This window comes from Rhinolophus ferrumequinum, chromosome 14 (assembly GCF_004115265.2).
Source record: "Rhinolophus ferrumequinum isolate MPI-CBG mRhiFer1 chromosome 14, mRhiFer1_v1.p, whole genome shotgun sequence".
NCBI lineage: Eukaryota > Metazoa > Chordata > Mammalia > Chiroptera > Rhinolophidae > Rhinolophus > Rhinolophus ferrumequinum.
Window position 1 is genome coordinate 29,202,429 of NC_046297.1, and position 22,078 is coordinate 29,224,506.

General features: G+C 36.7%; 1 protein-coding gene across 3 annotated transcripts; it reads right to left on the reverse strand.

Moving 5' to 3' along the window:
- Window positions 1-1,234: 1,234 nt before the first annotated feature.
- CLXN (calaxin) lies at window positions 1,235-21,357 on the reverse strand. Of its 3 annotated transcripts, XM_033126594.1 has the most exons (7): window positions 21,203-21,357; window positions 17,419-17,577; window positions 16,051-16,155; window positions 15,220-15,371; window positions 6,876-6,980; window positions 1,890-1,975; window positions 1,235-1,305 (listed from the first exon to the last, which is right to left on the reverse strand). In XM_033126594.1, exons 1-6 carry the CDS (start codon window positions 21,258-21,260, stop codon window positions 1,916-1,918), a joined length of 639 nt encoding a protein of 212 aa, XP_032982485.1. In that variant the 5' UTR covers window positions 21,261-21,357; the 3' UTR covers window positions 1,235-1,305; window positions 1,890-1,915. The 3 variants fall into 3 exon arrangements, with proteins under 3 accessions (XP_032982485.1, XP_032982484.1, XP_032982487.1); XM_033126593.1 differs by lacking the exon at window positions 1,235-1,305 and having other exon boundaries at window positions 1,872-1,975; XM_033126596.1 differs by lacking the exons at window positions 1,235-1,305; window positions 17,419-17,577 and having other exon boundaries at window positions 1,872-1,975.
- Window positions 21,358-22,078: the final 721 nt, after the last annotated feature.

The window sequence follows — 22,078 nt, forward strand, 5'->3', positions numbered from 1 at the left end:
CCATTTTTTAATTGGGTTGTTTGTTTTGGAGTTGAGTTGAGTGAGTTTTTTATAAATTTTGGATATTAACCCCTTATCGGATATATCATTGGCAAATATCTTCTCCCATTCAGTAAGATCCCTTTTTGCACTATACACAATAGCCAAGACATGGAAACAACCGAAATGCCCATCAGTAGACGACTGGATCAAGAAACTGTGGTACATTTATACAATGGAGTATTACACAGCCATAAAGAAAAAAGAAATCTTACCATTTGCAACAATATGGATGGACCTAGAGAACATCATGCTAAGTGAAATCGGATAGAGAAAGTGAAGTCGGACAGAGAAAGACAAACACCATGTGATCTCACTTATATGTGGAATCTAAAGAAAAGAACAAATGAATGACAGAAATAGTCTCAGAGGCATAGAGGAAAAGCTGAGGGTTGCTAGTTGGGAAGGGGGAGTAGGGATAAGGGGGAAGGTGAGGGGATTTGAAAGCACAATTGGTAATCACAAGATTGACACGAGGATACGAAAGTCAATTTGGGGAATGTAATCTACAATGTCGTAAAGATTTTGTAGGGTATCCAATGGACACCTGTCTTATTAGGGAAGACCACTTCAGGGATGATGTAGATGCCTGATCACTGCACTGTACACCTGAAGCTGAAGCTGAACAATAATGAATATCAACTATATACATATATACAAGAAGTGCAGTACAGCATTAGGAATAGAGACAGTGGAAATGTAACGGCTATATGTGATATCAGAGGGGTAATAGATTGGGGGAGGGGGATCATCACTTTGTGTGGGAAATAAATGATAAATGTCTAACTATTACATTGTTTTATACATCTGAAATTAATAAAAAATAAAATAAAATTTTAAAAAACGCTGAAGAAAAAGTAAAAGTAAAAAGTAAAAAAAAGAAAGAAAAACTCATAAACACAAACAATAGTTTAGTGGTTACCAGACTGTAAGGGGGGAGGTGGGTGGTAGATGAGGGTAAAGGGGATCAAATATATGGTGATGGAAGGAGAACTGACTCTTGGTGGTGAACACACAATATGATATATAGATGATGTATTACAGGATTGTACACTTGAAACCTATGCAATTTTACCAACCATTGCCATTCCAATAAATTTAAAGAAAGAAAGAAAGAAAGAAAGAAAGAAAGAAAGAAAGAAAGAAAGAAAGAAAGAAAGAAAGAAAGAAAGAACAACACTTTCCTCATCCTCCACTTTGAGTTTGTACTTTTCAATCCATTGTATTTGTTGAGTGTTCATTCTGTGCAGAAGTCTATATTTACTGCTGTGAGAGATATAAACATATCAGTGATGAGACCCCTTAAAATTTAGTTGGGTTGTTATGACAAAGCCTCAAACAATAATATAGATCATATTAAAATAGGTTACATGTGTCTTTCATCTCTCTAAATCTCCATCAGTGCCTAGCAGTAAGATATTTAAATATTAAATGCCAGTATCATTTTATGCCATCTTAATTACTTATTGCTCCAAAGGAAATTCAGTAGTCTCAATGATTTTTAAATTTACGCCCAACATTTTTCTGACATGAAGAGTATTTGACCTAATAATTCATGATTATATAACCTCTCTATTAATTTCATTGTTATAAACATTTTATGATAGTTACATGCTTCAACAGATTGCCCAAATATAAAATATCTCTAGTAGTATTAAGTTATCTTGCCAAACCCAACAACATCTAATAAGGAACTTCTTGTCTTCCATCTATTTTACTTGGTTCTTATACCAAAGTTGAATGATACATATAAACATATCATCCCTCATGCCAAACACACAATTCAACATTATCTTTCCGAGTTAAGTAGAAAAAATACACAATACATATATACCTCCTTTTTTACTCACTTGAGACAACACAGACATTTAGGTATTCACATATCATTGAATTCATTTGGATCTTTGAATACTTGGGATTCAAATTCCATCTGGCTCTGTAAAATGAAAGTACTCAAATTAGTACAGGCTTCTAAAAAAGGTAGGACAAAATAAAATATTCTGTAAGCTTCCATCATGTTTGAAGAGACACAAGATAACTGAAGAATAGTGGGAATCAAGAACTTGTGATGTTCATGCATTATTTTATTTTCACTCACAGATGGTGACAGTACTGACTATATTCCAATCACAATGCTTTGTATGGGGCTACAAATATGAGCAAGACTACATGAACTGCTCTCCAGGAACCTCCAGCCTAGTGGCAGAGACTGCCCAGAAACTAGTGAGCTTAATTTACTGCAGTGAGGCCTACAACAGAGTAAGCACACAGTGGATTCTTGGAGGCCAGGAGGACTAATTATAGCACAGCCAGGCTGTGATAGGTAGTGCAGATGCTTCCTGGAGCAGGAGAAGCTAGACTGAGAGCTGGGGTGGGAAAGGAATGTAGTTCAGTAACACAAGAACCCAAAAGCTGAACACTTGGGATTTATTAATTACGTGGATGTGGTGACTTTGGCAAGAACAGTTACATGGGTGGACAGGAAGAAGTGACGGTAGTATAGGTCACAAATATGGACAATTCTTTCAAGATAGTTTGCTGTGAAAAAGAAAGCCATAGGACAGGAAATAGAAGGAGGTGTGGAATTAAGATAAGTTCTCTCCTTTTCTTTCTTTCTTTCCTTCCTCCCTCCCTCCTTTTTTTCTTTCTCTTTTTATCCCTTTCTTTTTTTTTTTTTAAGATGGGCCTGATTGATGTGTTTAAATCCTGATGAGAAGGTTTTAATAGTGAGGGAAGGGGTTAAAGATGTAGGGTAAAGAGAAAGATAAATGATGAAGTAGTTCTTGAGGAGATGGAATGAGACAGATCCAGAACTCTCCATCAAGCACTTCTGAGATCTATCCATCCATTCATCCATCCACTCAACATTTACTAGTTAACTACCATGTATACTAGTTAACTCCACATAGTATATGGGAGAATGTAGTGGGAAAAAATACCAATTTCCCACCCAGGGAGCTTACACCTACATGTTGAGACAGACAATAAGTAAATGAGTAAATATATTCTATATAATGATAAGAACTATGAAGAAAAATGAAGCAAGGTTACGGGATGGAGGGAGAAGGGTAGTTAAGATGGTCAGTGGCACTTGAGCAGAATGAGGAAATGGCATTTGAGCAGAGACTGAATGACATGAGAGCCTGAGGCATGTGAAGTTTTCAGGAAAGGATGTTCTAGACAAGAGGCTAGAGTAAGTGTAAAGGCAACTGAGAAGAAAAATGAGGTAGTTGGAGTAGCTCCAGATGCAGGAGAGATTGGCAGATAATAGAAGAGAACCCACTTGGGAATTTCCAGCAAGAAAAGGGCATGATAGCATATATATTTTTAAATATACTAGATATTGCAAAGACTAGGGACTAGGGTGACAACAGTAGAAGCAACAAAGCTAATAATCTAGGCTAGGTGACAGATGATGGCACCGTGATTTAGGTTGGTGGTAAACAGATGTGTAAAAAAGAAGTTATATTCAAGAATATATTTTGAAGAAGCAGTTAAGGGTGCTAAAACTGAAAAATTAAAAATCAATCCTAGGTTTTGGATTAAACAATTGAGTGTATATGGATGTCATTAATTGAGATAGGGAAGACTGGGGCAGGAGTAAATTTGGGGAAAAACCAATTTATTGAGATTATCTATTAGACATGTTGACTAGGCAGCTGGAGATAAAGACTAGAGATTAGGTGGCGGTGTATAGCAATCATTATATATCACATCATTCCACCTCCTTAAAATCTTCCATGAGAGGTCATAGAAATGGCAGCATGAGGTTAGCCTCTTGAAATCTCCCCTGTAATTTACAACAAATTGAACAACTATAATTCCACAAAGGAGTCCTTGCGCAGCAGACAGGCAAGACTAAGAGACGTGCAATTGAAATCATCTAAAGGTGGGCAAATTGGACAAGCAGGGATGGAGGGAAGCAGGAACAGCAGAGACATGGAACATGCGGGCGCAGGATGCAGACCTAGCTGGGACCTCCAAGCTCCATTCTGGAGCTACCACATCTGTGGGAGAGGGACTCCCATTCTTAGCACTCCCATTATGGCTCACAGTCCTGCTTCAGGGATCACCATATAACACAGCAGAACCCAGTGCTCACAGCAGAGGCCTCGGAGCGAAGACTGACAAAAGAAGGGTGAAAAAGCCCTCACTGCCAAGTAGAGGATGGAAGGCTTAGCCATGGAGCCTAGCCGACCCTTCCCACCTTCCAGAGCTTGCCCTATCCCTACCCTCCCAGTGCTAGAAGAGGAACGGTATCACGGTCAGATCTAAAGAACAGAATATTTGCAGTTCCGAGAACTGGAGCCCGCAGCCATGGACTCACAGCCCAACTAGTTCCGGCAAAGGAGAGGGAGCCCTGGATGCAGGATGGGCTGTGCTGGTGGTCGCCTCCATTACTCACACCACCTCTCACAACCCATCCTGCCCCTACCCCCACCTATCTAGGCAGATCCCTATAGGGGTAAACAGACCTGCTGAAAAACACAGGCCCTGAATCTCGTGTAGGAAAGGTTTGAAACTTCAGAAGCTTTCCATACCCCCAACGGAGACAGTGCCCTGAGACACAGGGAACCTGCCCACAGAGGAGAAGACCACCTTCCAAGGAATCCCCCTATTATGTGAGAAGCCAGAATGGTGCAAAGAAAATGTAACACTACAGCATGAGAGAGAGTTAAAGGCGGCAGTTGGAAAGAAAATAAAGCATTCTACCAATTCCTACCAGAAAGCAAAGGAAAGACACCTTCCTACCAACCTATTTCACCAATTGCCATGAAAAACCAAGGTAACAAGACAGTTCAGAAAGAATATGAAAAGTCTCCAGAAAATGAACTTAAAGACATGGAAATATGTGACTTAAATGATGGAGAACTCAAGATTACAGTTAGGAAAAACCTCAACGTTTCTGCACAGCAAAAGAAACCATCAGAAAATAAAGAGGCAACCAACCAAATGGGAGATGATTTTTGCAAACAACACCTCCTATAAGGGGCTAATATCCAAAATATATAAGGAAACCATACAACTCAACAACAACAACAAAATAATCCAATTGAAAAATGGGCAGAGGACCTGAACAGACATTTCTCTAAAGAGGACATACAAATGGCCAACAGACATATGCACAAATGCTCAATATAACTAATCATCAGAGAAATGCAAATAAAATCCACAATGAGCTGTCACCTCACCCCAATTAGAATGGCTATCATCAACAAGACAAATAGTAACAAGTGTTGGAGAGGCTGTGGAGAAAAAGGAACCCTCATACACTGTTGGTGGGAATGCAGCCACGATGGAAGGCAGTGTGGAGGTTCCTCAAAAAATTACAAATAGAATTACCATATGACCCAGCAATCACTCTTCAGGGTAATTACCCTAAAAATCTGAAACATTTATCCATAAAGACATATGTGTTCCAATGTTCATTGCAGCTTTATTTACGGTGGCCAAGACATGGAAACAACCAAAATGGCCTTCGATAGATGAATGGATAAATAAGTAGTGGAATATATACACAATGGAATACTATTCTACCATAAGAAAAGATGAAATAGTACCATTTGTGACAACATGGATGGATCTTGAGATTCCAATGCTAAGTGAAATAAGTCAGACAGAAAAAGAAGAGAACCAGATGATTTTACTGATATGTGGTATATAAAACTGAAAACAACAAAAGAACAAGACAAACAAATGAAGAAATATAAACTTATAGACACAGACAATAGTTTAGTGGTTACCAGAGCATAAGGGGGGAGGTGGGTGGTAGATGAGGGTAAAGGAGATCAAATATATGGTGATGGAAAGAGAACTGACTCTGGGTGGTGAACACATAATGTGATATATAGATGATGTATTACAGAATTGTACACCTGAAATCTATGTAACTTTACTAACAATTGTCACCCCAATAAACTTTAATTAAAAAAAAAAATCTTCCAATGAATCATTGTGACCTTAAAGACAAAAATTCAAGTTCCAAGCTCAATTGGACTTGGCCCTTCTGTGCATCTCCAGTTTTATCATCATTCTCATACCACACCAAATGCTCTTCTAATACAGATTCATTCCCCTCACCCCGTCTCTCTCATTCCCTTTGCTTAGATCATTCTTCCCATATTGACCTAGCTGACTATTGTGTGCTTAAAAACACGGATAAGCCTTCCATGTCCCACCAGCAATTCAGCAGTCATTCCATAGAGCTGGTTTAGATGCCCTCTTTGTGCTACCACAATACTCTACGCATATCTCTATGGGGTTTAGCACCAGGATACCCAAGATACTCCATATGATCCATGAACTTGGACAATTTCCCTATGCTTTCCAAGCCTCATTTCATCATCTGTAAAATAAGGATAATAATACTACCTACTTCATAGGGTTGTTAGTGGGATTAAATAAGGTGATGTGAGGGCATAGTGCTTATGACATTGCCTGGCATAGATGAAGCACTGTACAAGTCATTAACTATTATTATAATAATACTTATCACACTGTTCACTAATTATTTTCATGTCGGTTTTTTCCAGGAAAATATAAGCCTTCAGTGCTTCCATTGAGCCTTTCATCTGTGCTCTGGCATACATTAAGTTTCCGTAATTGTTTCTTACATAAATGAATGAGTTAATGAAGGAAAAATAGTGTTGGGCTACAACAGTACTATAAAATGAATCATCACATTCTTCTATAGTGGGCTTTCTCTATTTAGAAGCTATTCTCTTTAGATGAATGTGATTCATCTGATCCATCACTCACCAAACCAAGAAGTCCTGGATTGTTGATCCTACATTATATTTTGGTTAGTGTTCAGTGAAAGTAATATATTTAATTACCTTTGGATCAGGTAGGCATGGTCCAAAAGCTTCCAGTAAAAGAGTCTCTTCTCTCACAGATCGTTCATAGTCTGAAAAGGAGAGCTTCCCATCGTGATCATAATCCTAGGGGTGACCAGCCATGTGTCAGTCAACACGTAAAATACTTATTGCAAACACAACTGTCTTTTCATGGTCAACTGTTAATAAAAGAAAAGTAATAGGAAAAAAAGAGACTAAATAGTGAAATTGAAAAAATAAAATGATAATATTATAATAAAAGAGCACAATTCAGGAGGGGAGGGGGCCCAAGGTGGCAGATTAGGTAAATGCTATGCTTACTGCATCCCAGGATCCACAAAAATTACAAAGAAATTATAGAACAATCAACCTCAAGTATCATCTGAAGACTAGCTGAACAAAATCCCTATAACTAAGGATATAAAGAAGAGGCCACATCGAGCCTGGATGAAGGGGCAGAGAGGCAAAATGGGCTGACCCCAAATCCACAGATAGTAGTTAAACACCGGGAGGAACAGTGGGAGGAGCACCTTGGTGACTGAGGTCCCCCCTGATGAGGGAGGGGTCCCAGCCCCACACAAGGCTCCCCAGCCCAGGAGTCCTGTGCTGGGAAGAGGAGTTCCCATAACATCTGGCAGTGAAAATCAGTATGGAGTCTGTCTGCCTGTCCCGGTGAGACAGAAGGTGGCTGGAAACCCAGATGCCCTCTTAAAGAGCATTCACGCAGAATCACTTGCTTACAAACACTCACCTGGTCTCTGGTGGAGGAGCGGTGACTGAAGAGACAGCAGAGACATACAGGGAAAGAGAGTTGTGTGGCCTTGAAGTTATGGCTGGACAAACAGGAGTCATTATCCCTGTGTGGAGCTTCACTCATGTGTAGCCTACAGGAAGGTGACATCTTCTCTATGTTGAACCCTCCCCCAAAGGGCCTAATCTGAGACTGCACTGTCTGGTAAAATCCACACCTGTGTACCACATTAGTGACGCCCTGGGTCCCCACCCCGCACAGCTAGTACTGCATCACTTGAAACACGCTTAACTACTGAGTGGCTCTGTCCCACCCTGCAAACTGCAGAAGCCTTTTATAATAGTGGATAGTCGTGACAGCCAAGGGAAATTTTGGCATTGGGCAGTGGCCCAAAACCTGTGCTGCAGCCTCTCTTGGGCAGCTCTCAGGGATCTGTGAGCCTGAGGCAAGCGAAGGCTAACTGCAGTGTTCTCAGGGCACATTACAGAGTGGTCATATGCCGGGCACTGGCACAAGAACCGAATCTGCATTAACTGTAAAAACCATCAATCACATCTCATGACTCTCTGGGATCCTGCTCCACACAGCTACTGCTGCATTGCTGAGGGCACTCTAAACAACTGGTCAACCAGCCAAGCCAAAACAACTAAGGAAGCTCTTTCAAATACTGAGTCTTACAGGCAGACAGAAGGTAATAATAGGTCTAGGGGATGCTGCACCTTTATTAAGCTGCCTTAGGACCAACACTGGTGGCAGCGAGCCTTGGTTCTCAGCGAGGCCACCTTCACATGCCTCTGTGTCCAGCACAGACAGCAACAAACCATATATAGCTTTGTGGCTCCTACCAGGTATCCACTGGCCAATCACAAGCCAGGCTGAAATTGGCCTGCACAGGAGCTCCTCCCAAGAGACCCCAGAAACAACACACCCAGAGGCCAGCTTCAGTCCACACCAGAGCTCTACCCAAAAGGGTGGGCTAAAGAGGCACACAAATCGTCCTCTGAGGGGTCATCCCTCAAACAGGGGCTCATACACTGTGGTCATAGTCAATCATCACAATCAGTCAGCCTGGGAGTCAATCTTACCCACTGATATGTGAAAAGCAATCAAGGCTCAACTGCAACAGGAGAATACACACAACACACTTAAAAGACACTCCTGGAACACATGTGCAGGAGATGAGGGAGACTGTGCCACTGGACCACAGAGGACACATACTACATAGGCCACCCAGCAAAGACTGAGAGACATAGGAGTTCTATCTAATACATAGAAGCAAACACGAGAGGCAGCCAGAATGAGGAAAAAAAGAAACATGTCCCAAATAAAAGAACAGGAGAAAACTCCATAAATAGAATGAAATGAAATGGAGGCAATCAACCTACCAGAGACAGAGTTTAAAATACTGGTTATAAGAATGCTTAAGAAACTTAGTAAGCATTTCAACAAAGAAAGAATAAGTATAAAGAAGAACACAGACTATAAAAAAGAACCAGTCAGAAATAAAGAACACGATAACTGAAATGAAGAATACACTAGAAGGAATCAACAGCAGATTACAGGAAACAGAGGATTGAATTAGTGATTTAGAAACCAAGGTAGGAGAAAACACCATATCAGAAAAACAAAAATAAAAAAGAATAAAAAACAATAAAGTTAGTTTAAGGGACCTGTGGGACAACATGAAGCATAACAACATTTACATCACTGGAGTACTGAAGAAGAAGAGAGTGAGCAAGGGATCAAGAAACTATATGAAGAAATAGTGACTGGAAAATTCCATAACCTGGTGAAGGAAATAGACATAAAAGACCAGGAAGCGCAGAGTCCCAAACAAGATGAACCCAAACAGGACCACACCAAGACACATCAGAATTAAAATAGCAAAGGTTAAAGACAAATTGAGAATCCTAAAAGCAGCAAGGGAAAGGCAACTAGTTCCTTACAAGGGAGCTCCCATAAGAATATCAGGGGATTTCTCAACATAAACTTTGCAGACCAGAAGGGAGTGGCAGGAAGTATTCAAAGTCATAAAACAGGGCCTACAACCAAGACTACTCTATCCAACAAGGCTATCACTTAAAATTGAAAAGGAGATAAAGAGCTTTCCAGACAAGAAAAAGCTAGAGGAATTCATTATCATCAAGCCAGTATTACAAGAAAAGTTAAAAGGACTCCTGTAAGCAGAAAAAAGGAGAAAACAAATGAAGATCAAAAATATGAATAATAAGGGGGGTCAAATATATGGTGATGGAAGGAGAACTGACTCTGGGTGGTGAACACACAATGTAATTTATAGATGATGTGATACAGAATTGTACACCTGAAATCTATGTAATTTTACTAACAATTGTCACCCCAATAAATTAAAAAAAAAAAAGAATTCCTTAACAGAAAAGAAAAAAAAAATATGAATAATAAAATGGCAATGGCTATGTACCTATCAATAATCACTTTAAATGTAAATAGATTAAATGCTCCAAAAAAAAAAAAAAAGATATAAAGTAACTGAATTCATACAAAAACAAGACCTATGCATGCACTGTCTACAAGAGACCCACCTCAGATCAAAAGACACACATTGAAAGTATAGGGATGGAAAAAGATATTTCACACAAATGGAAATTAGAAAACAGCTGGGGTAGCAATACATTTGTTGTAGAAAATAGATTTCAAAATGGAGACTATAATAAGAGACAAAGAAGGACATTACATAATAATAAAAGGATCGCTCCAATAAGAGGACATCACCCTAGTAAACATTTATGCACCCAACATAAGAGCATCTAAATATATAAAGCAAATATTGGCTGACATAAAGGCAGGGATCAACAGTAACGCAATCAGGGATGTTAACACCCTACTGACACCAATGGAAAGATCTTCCAGACAGAAAATCAACACAGAAACAGTGGCCTTAAAGTACATAGCTAGACCAGATGGATTTCATTAATATTCTTAGAGCATGTCACCCCAAAGCAGCAGACTATATATTCTTTTCAAGTATACGTGGAATATTTTGCAAGATAGACTACATGTTAGTCCGCAAAACAATTCTCAATAAATTTAAGAAGGTTAAAACCATATTAAGCATCTTCTCTTACCACAATATTATTAAGAGTAAGAAACTAGAAATCAATTAAAAGAACAATAACAAAAAATGAAAAACACACAATTACAAGGTGGCTAAATAACATGCTATTAAATAATGAGTAAGTCAATAATGAGATCCAGAAATTAAAAGATATCTTGAGACAAATGAAAATGAAAGCACAACAACCCAAATCTATGGGACACAGTGAAAGCACTCCTAAGAGGGAAATTCATAGCCATGTAGGCCTAAATATAGAAACAAGAAAAATTTCAAATAAACAATCTAACTTTACACCTAAGGGAACTGGAAAAAGAACAGCAAACAAAGCCCAAAGTGAGTACAAGGAAGGAAATAATAAAGATCAGAGTGGAAATAAACAAAATAAAGACTAAAAAAAAAAATACAAAAGATCAATGAAACCAAGATCATGTTTTTTGAAAAGATAAACAAAATTCATAAACCTTTACCAGACTCATCAAGAAAAAAAAGAGAGGGCACAAATAAATAAAATCAGAAATGAAAGAGAAGTGACAACAGACACCACAGAAATACAAAAAAAAAAAAAAAAAAAAAATTGATAAAAATTTTTTTTCGAACTATGGGCAACTATATGCCAACAAATTGGACAATCTGGAAGAAATGAATAAATTCCTACAAGCATACAATCTTCCAAGGCTAAACCCAGAAGAAACAGAAAATCTGAACAGACTGATTACTACCAACAAAATTAAATCCTAGTCAACAAGCTCCCAATAAACAAAAGTCCTGGAACAGATGTCTTTACAGGTGAATTTTACCAAACATTCAAATAAGAATTAATACCTATTCTCCTCAAACCTTTCCAAAAATTCCAAGAGGCGGGAAGGATCCCATGCTCAATTTACAAGGTCACCACAACCCTGATTCTAAAACCAGACAAAGATATTACAAAAAAAGAAAACTATAGGCCAATATTCCTGATAAATATAGAAGCAAAATCCCCAACAAAATATTAGGAAACCGAATTCAGCAATACATTAAAAAGATCATATACCATGATCAAGTGGGATTCATTCCTGTTATGCAAGGTTGTTCAATATCTGTAAATCAATTAACATGATACACCACATAAATAAAATGAAAAATGAAAATCAAATGATCTTACCAATTAATGCAGAAAAAGCATCTGACAAATTCCAGCATCAATTTATGATAAAAACTCTCAGCAAAGAGGGAATAGAGGGAACATATTTCAACATAACAAAGGCTATATATGACAAACCCACAGCTAATATCATACTCAATGGAGAAAAGCTAAAAAGCATTCCCCTTAACATCAGGAACAAGACAAAAATGCCCACTTTCACCACTTTTATTCAACATAGGGCTGGAAGTTCCAGCCATAGCAATCAGACAGGAAAAACTAAACTAAAATAAAAGGCATCCAAATGGGAAAGGAAGAAGTAAACTGTCATTATTTGCAGATGGCATGTTACTATATAGAGAGAATCCCATAAACATGTTACTATATAGAGAGATTTCACCATAAACAATTAGAATTAATAAATGAGTTTAGTAAAGTAGCAGGATACAAAATTAATATTCAGAAATTGGTTGCATTTTTATACACCAATAACAAACTATCAGAAAAAGAAATTAAGAAAACAATGCCATTTACCACTGCATCAAAAAACATAAAATATTTAGGAATAAATTTAACCAAGGAAGTAAAAGACCTGTATTCAGAAAATTATGAGACATTGAAGAGAAAATTAAAGAAGATACATGAAAATGGAAACATATACCATGTTCATGAATAGGAAGAATTGATGTAGTTAAAATGTACATACTACCCAAAACAATATATAGATTCAGTGCAATCCTTATAAAAATACAAATGGCATTTTTCACAGAACTAGGACCAATAATCCTAAAATTTGTATGAAACCATTAAAAAAAACCCAAATGACCATGGTAACCTTGAGAAAGAAAAACAAAGCTGGCGCTATCATGTTACCTGATATCATTATACATCAAGGCCATAGTAATCAAAAGTGCATGGTATTGGCATAAAGACAGACACATAGATTAATGGAACAGAACAGAGGGTCCAGAAATAAATCTATGCCTATATGGTCACTTAATCTGTGACAAAGGAAGCAAGAATTTACCTTGGGGTAAAGACTGTCTGTTCAATAATGGTGCTGGGATAACCGGACAGTTACATGCAAGAAAAAAAGGAAACTGGACCATATTCTTAAGCCATATACAAGAATAAACTCATAATGGATTACAGACTTAAATGTAAGACCTGAGGCTATAAAACTCCTAGAAGAAAATATAGGAAGTAAACTCTCAGACATTACCCTTATTAATAATTTTACCTATATATCTACTCAGGCAAAGGAAGCAAAATAAATGAATAAAGATATAGGACTACATCAAACTAAAAAGTTTTTGCACAACAAAGGAAACCATCAACAAAATGAAAAGACATCCTATTGAATGAGAGAATATATTTGCCCAATGATACATCTGATAAGGGGTTGATATCCAAAATTTATTTTAAAAAATTCGTACAACTCAACACCAAAGAAACAAACAATGTAATTTTTAAAATGGGCAGAGAACTCGAGCAGACATTTCTCCAAAGAGGACATAAGGATGGCCAACAGACATATGAAAAGATGCTCAATGTCACTAATCATCAGAGAAATGCAAATAAAAACCACAATGAGACATCACTTCACTCCTGTCAGAATAGCTATCATCAATAAATCAACGAACAACACATGTTGGCGAAGATGTGGAGAAAAGCGAACCCTTATGCACTGTTGGTGGGACTGCAAATTGGTGCAGCCACTATGGAAAACAGTGGGGTGGTTCATCAAAAAATTAAAGATAGAACTACCTTATGACCCAACAATTCCACTCCTGGGTATTTATCCAAAGAAATCCAAAACACTAATTCAAAAATATATGTGCACCCCTATGTTTACTGCACCACTGTTCACAATAGCCAAGACATGGAAACAACCAAAATACCCATCAATAGACAACTGAATAAAGAAATTGTGGTACATACATACAATGGAATATTACTCTGCCATGAAAAAGAATGAAACCTTACCATTTGCAATAACATGGATGAATCTAGAAGATATTATCATAAGTGAAATAAGTCAGACTGAGAAAGACAGGTACCATACGATCTCACTTATATGTGGAATCTAAAGAACAGAATAAATGAACAAACAAAACCAGAAATAGACTCAAAGATACAGAGAACAAACTGATGGTTGCTAGATGGGAGGGTTATTAGGGGGAATGGGTGAGAAAGGTGAAGGGATTAGGAAGTACAAATTGCTAGTTACAAAATAGTCACAGGGATGGACTACATATGGAGAACAGTCAATATATATATTATATGTATAATATATAAATTACATATATATGAATATAAATTATATATATATATATAAATATATATACAAATTATAACCACTGTGCTGTACAACTGAAAATAATATAAAATAATATGAAGTGTTATATATATTATAATATGTAATACTACAAAATAATAAATGATATATACATACATACACACACACACGAGGTCTGACAATTAAGTTTGTGAACATGTTGCAAACCTTTTTTGATATCAGAGGGATTATTCATTATGAATTTGTACCAACTGGACAAACAGTTAACCAAGTTTACTATTTGCAAGTGCTGAAAAGGCTGCGTGAAAAAGTTAGACGACCTGAGCTTTTTGCCAACAATTCATGGCTCTTGCATCATGACAATGCACCAGCTCACACAGCACTAGGTCTGTGAGGGAGTTTTTAGCCAGTAAACAAATAACTGTACTGGAACACTCCCTACTAATCTGATCTGGCACCCAATGACTTATTTCTTTACCTGAAGATAAAGGAAATATTGAATGGAAGATATTTTGCTGACATTCAGGACATCAAGGGTAATATGACGACGGCTCTGATGGCCATTACAGAAAAAGAGTTCCAAAATTGCTTTGAAGCATGGACTAGGTGCTGGAATCAGTGCATAGCTTCCCAAGGGGAATACTTTGAAGGTGACCGTAGTGATATCCACCAATGAGGTATGTAGCACTTTTTCTAGGATGAGTTCATGAACATAATTGTCAGACCATATATATATATATATATATATATATATATATATATATATATATATATATATATATAATTTTTCCCCCACAGGATGTAAAGTACAACATAGAGAATATAGTCAATGGTATTGTAATAGCTATGTGCATTGTCAGATGGGTAGCAGTCTTGTTGCACTTATCATTTTATGAGGGGCATAAATGTCTAATCATTATGTTTTGTACACCTGAAACTAATAATAAGAACAAGCATAATTCAAGTATTTTATTTCACCAAGTAGGAAACTAATAGCTACTATAGTTTAAATTCTTATTTCTATCCCACACCTGGCCTGTATATTTTAATATAAAACTCTAAATTACTCATATTTACCATTTTCTTAAGTGTTATCTCAACCAAATCTTTAATTCCTTCATCAGGGTCTTCTTCAGATGGCTGTTTGAGAAGGCTGTTCTTCAACATGTGGAACATTTCCTCCTTTGAAATGAATCCATCACCATTCAAATCAAAAACTTCAAAGCAATCTTTTAAAAAAATAGCCAATTATGAATTTGATACTATCGTTAAGGTAACATTTGTTCTGATAGTTTTCAAGGCCAAGGTCTACATTGTTGATGTTCTTATGAATCCCACAGGCCTTTGCACAATCTAATTTCCACAATAAATGCTTAATATACACTTGATGAATATATTCAATGACCCTTAGAAAAAGTTTCAATACACTCAGCAATGGAAAAGCATGCCAAAAAATAATAACTTAAAACATTTTCATCTTAAAACTCGGAAAACTGATTGAAATATGACTCTTAAACAGAGTTCATCAGAATTAGGAATTAACTAAGAATCAAAACACTTGAATCAATGTTCTCTACTTTTATGGTTATAATTCAAGTAATGAAATATGTAAATTACTTAATACCTTAATACGTAAATGCATATGTACATAATTAGCATGTGTAGTATATGACTATGCAGTCTTATTTGGCATTAATTACTCTTTAAAATCTCTTGATTTTCCTTTTCATTAATTATTTCAACTCTTATCATTGACTTGAATTTTCTCCATAAAAGAGGGTAATGGGGATTTAAACCAACCAACCAACAGACAACCTACTTGATTAGCTGGGTTGGAGGACATTGATTTAGATTCCTTAAATATGTTTATCACAATGTACAAACTGATAGGATAAGCTGAAATCTTACATTTCATTTTTTCTTCCAAAGTTCCTCGAAGAAACAGTGATAATCCATAAATCCATTCTGATACATTTACACAGCCATCATTGTCTTTATCAAAACCTCGGAATACTAAAAAGAGAGAAAAGTAAATTATAACACATGTTGCATTTTTATTTTCAGTAATGTATCTACATTGGTACTACTGACTTTTAAAATTTCAACAAAACTTCAGGATCATATGGTCCAACATTCTCATTTGGCAAAGGAGGAAATTAAGACATGATAAAATTGGAAAAGTCTTTTCTTTAAACTTTTATATTTCCCCTTCATATTTTGTGGGAACAAAGAAAATTCTGAATATCTAAACATATTATTCAATGCTTACTAACATGTAAATATATTGGTATATTAAATATGTTGATATATTAACATAAAATATATAGTCATATATTTTTAGTTTATTGGGGTGACAATAGTTGGTAAACTTACATAGGTTTCAGTAGTACAATTCTGTAATACATTATCTATATATCACATTGTGTGTTCACCACTCAGAGTTAGTTCCCCTTCCATTACCATATATGTATTTGATTCTGTTTACCTTCATCTACCATCTCCCTCCCCCTTACCCTCTGGTAACCACTAAACTATTTCTGTGTCTATGAGTTTTTGCTTCTTCATTTGTTTGTCTTCAATTTTATATCTTTGTTTTCAATTTTATATCTCATATATCAGTGAAATCACATGGTTCTCGACTTTTTCTGTCTGACTTATTTCGCTTAGCATAATAATCTCTAGATCCATCCATGTTGTCACAATGGCACTATTTCATCTTTTCTTATGGCAGAATAGTATTCCATTGTGTATATATACACCACATCTTTATCCAATCATCTATTGAAGGACACTTTGGTTGTTTCTATGTCTTGGCAACTGTCAATAAAGCTGCGATGAACATCAGATATACGTGCTCCAACGTTAATTTTATATTTTTGTTACTCAAGAAAAGTAATGTTATTACATGATAAAACTCTATCTTAATTTTTATTGATATACTTCTGATGATGTAAAAAAAACTTAAATGTCCTTTTAAAACTATTCTTTTATTATTACATTTACTAAGTAAAAATAGAAATATTTTGGGTTTTCTGATATAATTGAGGGAAACCTAATTATTCAAGCTGACTTTATCTTTTTAAATACACAAAATAGAGTGGATAGAATCTCCTTCCCTATGATACTTTCCTTAAATATAAAAATTAAAATTTTATATTCAAATGAAATTGGGAATACAGAACATTAAGCTTCTTACCAGGAGTATGTCCAAACTCTAACCTATTTTTTTCAGTTATGGCTAGATTTGGCCCATTTGAATATTGTACATCTTCTTACCTCTGTCCATAATCATGTCATCTGTCATTCCAAATGTCACATGCAAGATATTTCGAAATGCATTACGATCCAGTCCAATGACCACACCTTGCCACTCTGTTACATCTCCCACCAAGTTATAAAAAAGTTGTATAAGACATTTCACTTCAAATTTATTAACTGTGAAAAAATAAAGATATAACAAAAATGTTTTTTAATCTTTAATTTCTAAGATATTATGTTAATGAGTTTATAGGCAAACAGTATCAAAGTCATCAAATATGTAGTTGCCAACAGAAGACTCTCCTGTTTTGAGATTGATGAACCTTAAGTTAATAGAAGATGTCTACAATAGAGGATTCTCCACTAAAATGAGAGGACAAAGTACTCCCTTAAATACTAAACAAATGCAAGTTCAGTCGTAGGAAAAAAGAAGATAATGATAGTGGAGTCAAATCCTAAACTTTAAAAGGCAGTAGAGTATGATTCAAAGTAAGCATGGTGCTGTTTAAGAATGGTAACTTTCCCCCCAACATTTTGATTATAGGCATTCATGAGATTTATAACTTAACTTTTCCCTGGGAATAGCTACCAGGCTCCTGAAAGCCAGGCAATAATTTTCATTTCACATTAGCCTTAGTGAATCCATAAACCAGATTTTGGAAATCAGAATCATATACTTTCCAATAATAAGCATTTAAAGATATTCTAGCACCCATTGTGCCACTGTTGTAGATGATGTGAATATTTATATGCAACTATTCAGTCGTACTTTGGAGAAAAAAAGTTTTCATTGAAAGAATATAGGCACAAGTACACATTTGCTCACACACATAATTGCATGAAGGTTGGTATTTACAAACACTGAGCTAATTATTTGTTTTCCAATCCCCAATTGAGGTATGTAAGTAGAAGGGTTATTGCTTAGCATTAAGAGCATTAAAGTGAGTTTAAATATGAATTATAGGTAAAAGATGGGGATGATTTTATTTCACAAAAAGACAAAATTGTGGTTGAATATTTTTAAAAACAAGGATGGAACCTGTGTGCATGTAAATGAAGACAGAACATAAGAAAGGAGAAATCACATCTAATCCTACTGACCAGAACAGGCTTGAGTACGATTTCTTATTTGGGGTACCACAATGTAAGAGGAACATTGAAAACTTTGGAAAGTAAATAAATTGATTAAATAGTAGACAAGAGTATAATGACTATAATTTTTAAAAGAGCTGTTAGTTGCTGTGGCAAATGGTATATCAGTTCCTCAAAAAATTAAACACAGAATACTATGTAATCCAGGGATTCCACTTCTGGTTATATGCCCAAAAGTATTGAAAGTGCGGGCTCAGATACTTGTACACCAGTGTTCACAGCAGCATTATTCACAGTAGCCAAAACGTGGAAGCAACCCAGGTGTTCATTGACAGATGAATGCATAAACAAAATTTGGTGTATATATACAATGAATATTATTCAGCCTTAAAAATGAAGGAAATTTTGATATATGCTACAACATGAATGAACCTTGAAGACATTATGATGAGAAAAATAAGTCAGACAAAAAAGGACAAATATTGCATGATTTCATTTACATGATGTACCTACAGTGGTGAAATTCATAGTGACAGGAAGTAGAATGGTGGTTGCCAGGGGTTGCTGGAAGGGGAAAATGGGGAGTTATAGTTTAATGGGTACAGAGTTTTAGTTGGGAGAGATGACAAGATCTGGAAATGGATGGTGGTAACAGCTGTGCAACAATGTAAATGTGCTGAATGCCATACAGTTGTACACTTAAAATGGTTAAAATAGTATATTTTATGTTATGTGTATTTAACCACAATTTTAAAAAGTTCTAAAAGTAAAAAGAGCTGTTACTGGTTGGGGAAGAAAAGCCTGCATGAAGAATGATGCACTCTATTCATATATATGAAATGCTAGCAAAGGGGATGTTGAATAGTCTTTTTCCATCTCGGCTGAAATAAAAATTAAAGAATATTAGCTTAATTATCCAAAGGATCCAAGGTTAACCATAAGAAAATTTTCTTGCTGAAATGTTTCTTAAATTCTAGAATACAATACTAAATGAAATTGAGGAAAATTCAAGAATGGCTTTTCATCTTTTTGGATGGGTTTCAGTTTGTTCTTTAGATCATATCTATAGAATGGTGGATTAACTAGATAATCACGTAAGATATTTTCTTCTTCTCTGATTCTATAAAATTTATCCATTTCATCCTAGTGGGATTGTCATTTGGCAACTAAGATATGACTTTAGGGGAAAGGTCCTCTGTTTAAAGAAATTTTAAATTATTTTAATGTCCATGACTTTCTATTCTATGTCTATAGAATTTAACTGGTAATCATCAAAGTTTTGAAGGCTCACTTTAAAACTTTTATGTAAGTATGAAAAGCATAAGTATGAAAAACTTTGATGTAAGTATGAAAAGCAGTATGACTGCTTTTCCTGCCATATTGTCACTTATCTTTTAATACACTCACTTTGATTGTTCACAGAATGTCTGTTGCAATATATTCCAAAGTTATTGAACAGGGACTAAATTAAATTCAGCATTGTGTATAGCAGTTATTGCATTGTGTATTCAAAATGTTTACTAGATATTTTAGAAAGGTCTGGTCTTTTCCCAGAAATGGAATTATTTTAAGAAAAACAACAATGGAACAAAACTCTCATCAGATTATAATAACAACAATGCCTTCAATTATAGGATGCCTTTTTTCCCCCTCAAAGTTTAAGATGCTTATACACACTATAACTTTCATTTACAGCACCACTCCACTAGAAGAGCATTTTTAACACTCATTGCATTAGATACTAAATATGATCAGAAGGCACTAGATACTGTAATCTCTAGAACTACATTAAAACATGTCTGTTCCTCCTTCTTTGCACAATGTTGGGGTGGTCTTGGGATTATGTTTCTCCTGTTTCTTCAAGTGGCCAGTAGTTTTGCAAGCAGCACACAATTTATGAACTTGCTCATGTGACAATATTTTCCTCATCTAAACCACATCCTTAGCTTCTCTGTCCAGGTACAGTTTTGGTATTCAGTCTGAATACCGTTCTATGAAAATCTAGGACCACATTTTAGAATATGCAATTGGAGCAGATGTCTTTAATCAGTGCTCATTTTGTCACTTGCAAAGTCTTCTTTACCTTGCAACCCCACCAGCAACTGGAAAGTGGAAGTCTACAGTTAGGAACAGATTCTTTACCACGTGTTTAGCTTTGGTGAGTTCTTTGGTTTCCAAACAAACCTCCTTGCTCTGATATAGGTTTCTTTCCTAAAGATGTTCAGATATTACTAACCATTTTCCCTATGGATTTCTTGGTAGGTGACCAGAACTTGTATCCTGCCAGTTTATTTGCTCTAGAGAGCTAGAACGCAGCTGTATATTGGTTGTGGTACTTTTCTTGAGTCCGTGGTTTTTAGCACTTATTCTAAAGGCTAAAACCACATGTGTCTCCTGGATACATAAACCAAGTTTCTATAATGTAAAGGTAAATTAAGAAGAGAGCTTGAAAAGTAAATGTACTTGTGGGAATGCACTACTAGATACCTGGACACCTGGATATGGGCTTTCAAGGTCATTGGCAAGCATGGGTGTCCGCCCCAAGGAGCTAACACCTGGGTATTTCTTTCCAGACTTCTTTTTAGGGGTGGGTATGGAGGGGGTTCAACTGGCAGTAAGGCTTGGAGGCGGAAAGCAGGTTGAGCAGTGGACATTGTCACCGGGTAGAACACCAGAGCCTCTGCTCATCCCACACGTGATTCTTACTTACAATGCTTGCAATTTTTAGTTAATGTGTCCGTCAACTTCTGCAGCTTCTTGCGATTCATGCCGGGACCTCAATGAATCGGGCTGTGGCAGTGTCTAGGGGAGCGCAGCTGCCGGGACCCTCCCGAGTACTGGGCCTGGGGCAACCAACCGGATCTCCACAGCTGAGTGCCTGCGCGGCGCCAACACACAGAGCAGCTATGGCAACTCCTCAGCGCGCCGTTGATTGGCTCCTGGGCGTGCGCGGGGTGTTTGCGTATCCCCAACATACTGCGTGGCCATGGCAACGGCTGGGCCGGCCGCCTATTGGCTCCTGGGGCGGGGGTAAGCATTCCCATTTGGAGGGTCCTGGCCAGGCACATTGCAGAAGTATGTTCTGATTGACGCTGGAGTTCTAACTTTCAGTTGTTGCTGTCTTTTGGTTTCACGGCCTCTTTCATGGACTGCACTGTGCATCATCAAGGTCTAAAAATACATCGTGAGTGCTGTGTGAATTATGTTTTTCGTGGTGGATGTTACACCAAGGGAAGCTTAAGATTGATCTTCAGGGAGATCTGGGGGAACTTGGAGGAGCTTCAAGAATTAGCAGGTGTGTTATCCAAACAATTGTTTTATCAGGTACAGGAGGGTGAGGAGCTTGCTATTAGGGCTGAGCTTCTCTTTTGGTTGTCAGTCCTTTTGCTATGACACCAGAAGGGAGTCTGAAACAAGATATATTTAAGTTTTGGGTGATGTTACTGTAAGCAAGAATAACTTGGAAGCTGTTGTATTTTTTGTTTGTTTTTTCCCTCCATTCATTCTTGGGGGTAGGGGTAGAGGCTGTCAGTGGAATCTGTGAAAAGCCACTGGCAATTTTTAAGCTAGTTAAAGAGAGATCCTC

Bases quoted from the DNA above. Each gene is read 5' to 3' on its own strand.
- CLXN (XM_033126594.1), bottom strand. From the start codon at position 21,260: ATGAATCGCAAGAAGCTGCAGAAGTTGACGGACACATTAACTAAAAAT. The intron at 17,578-21,202 runs GTAAGTAAGAAT...ATTTTTTCACAG, and splicing joins AACTAAAAATTGCAAGCATT to TTAATAAATTTGAAGTGAAA. The intron at 16,156-17,418 runs GTAAGAAGATGT...CTCTCTTTTTAG, and splicing joins TGACATGATTATGGACAGAG to TATTCCGAGGTTTTGATAAA.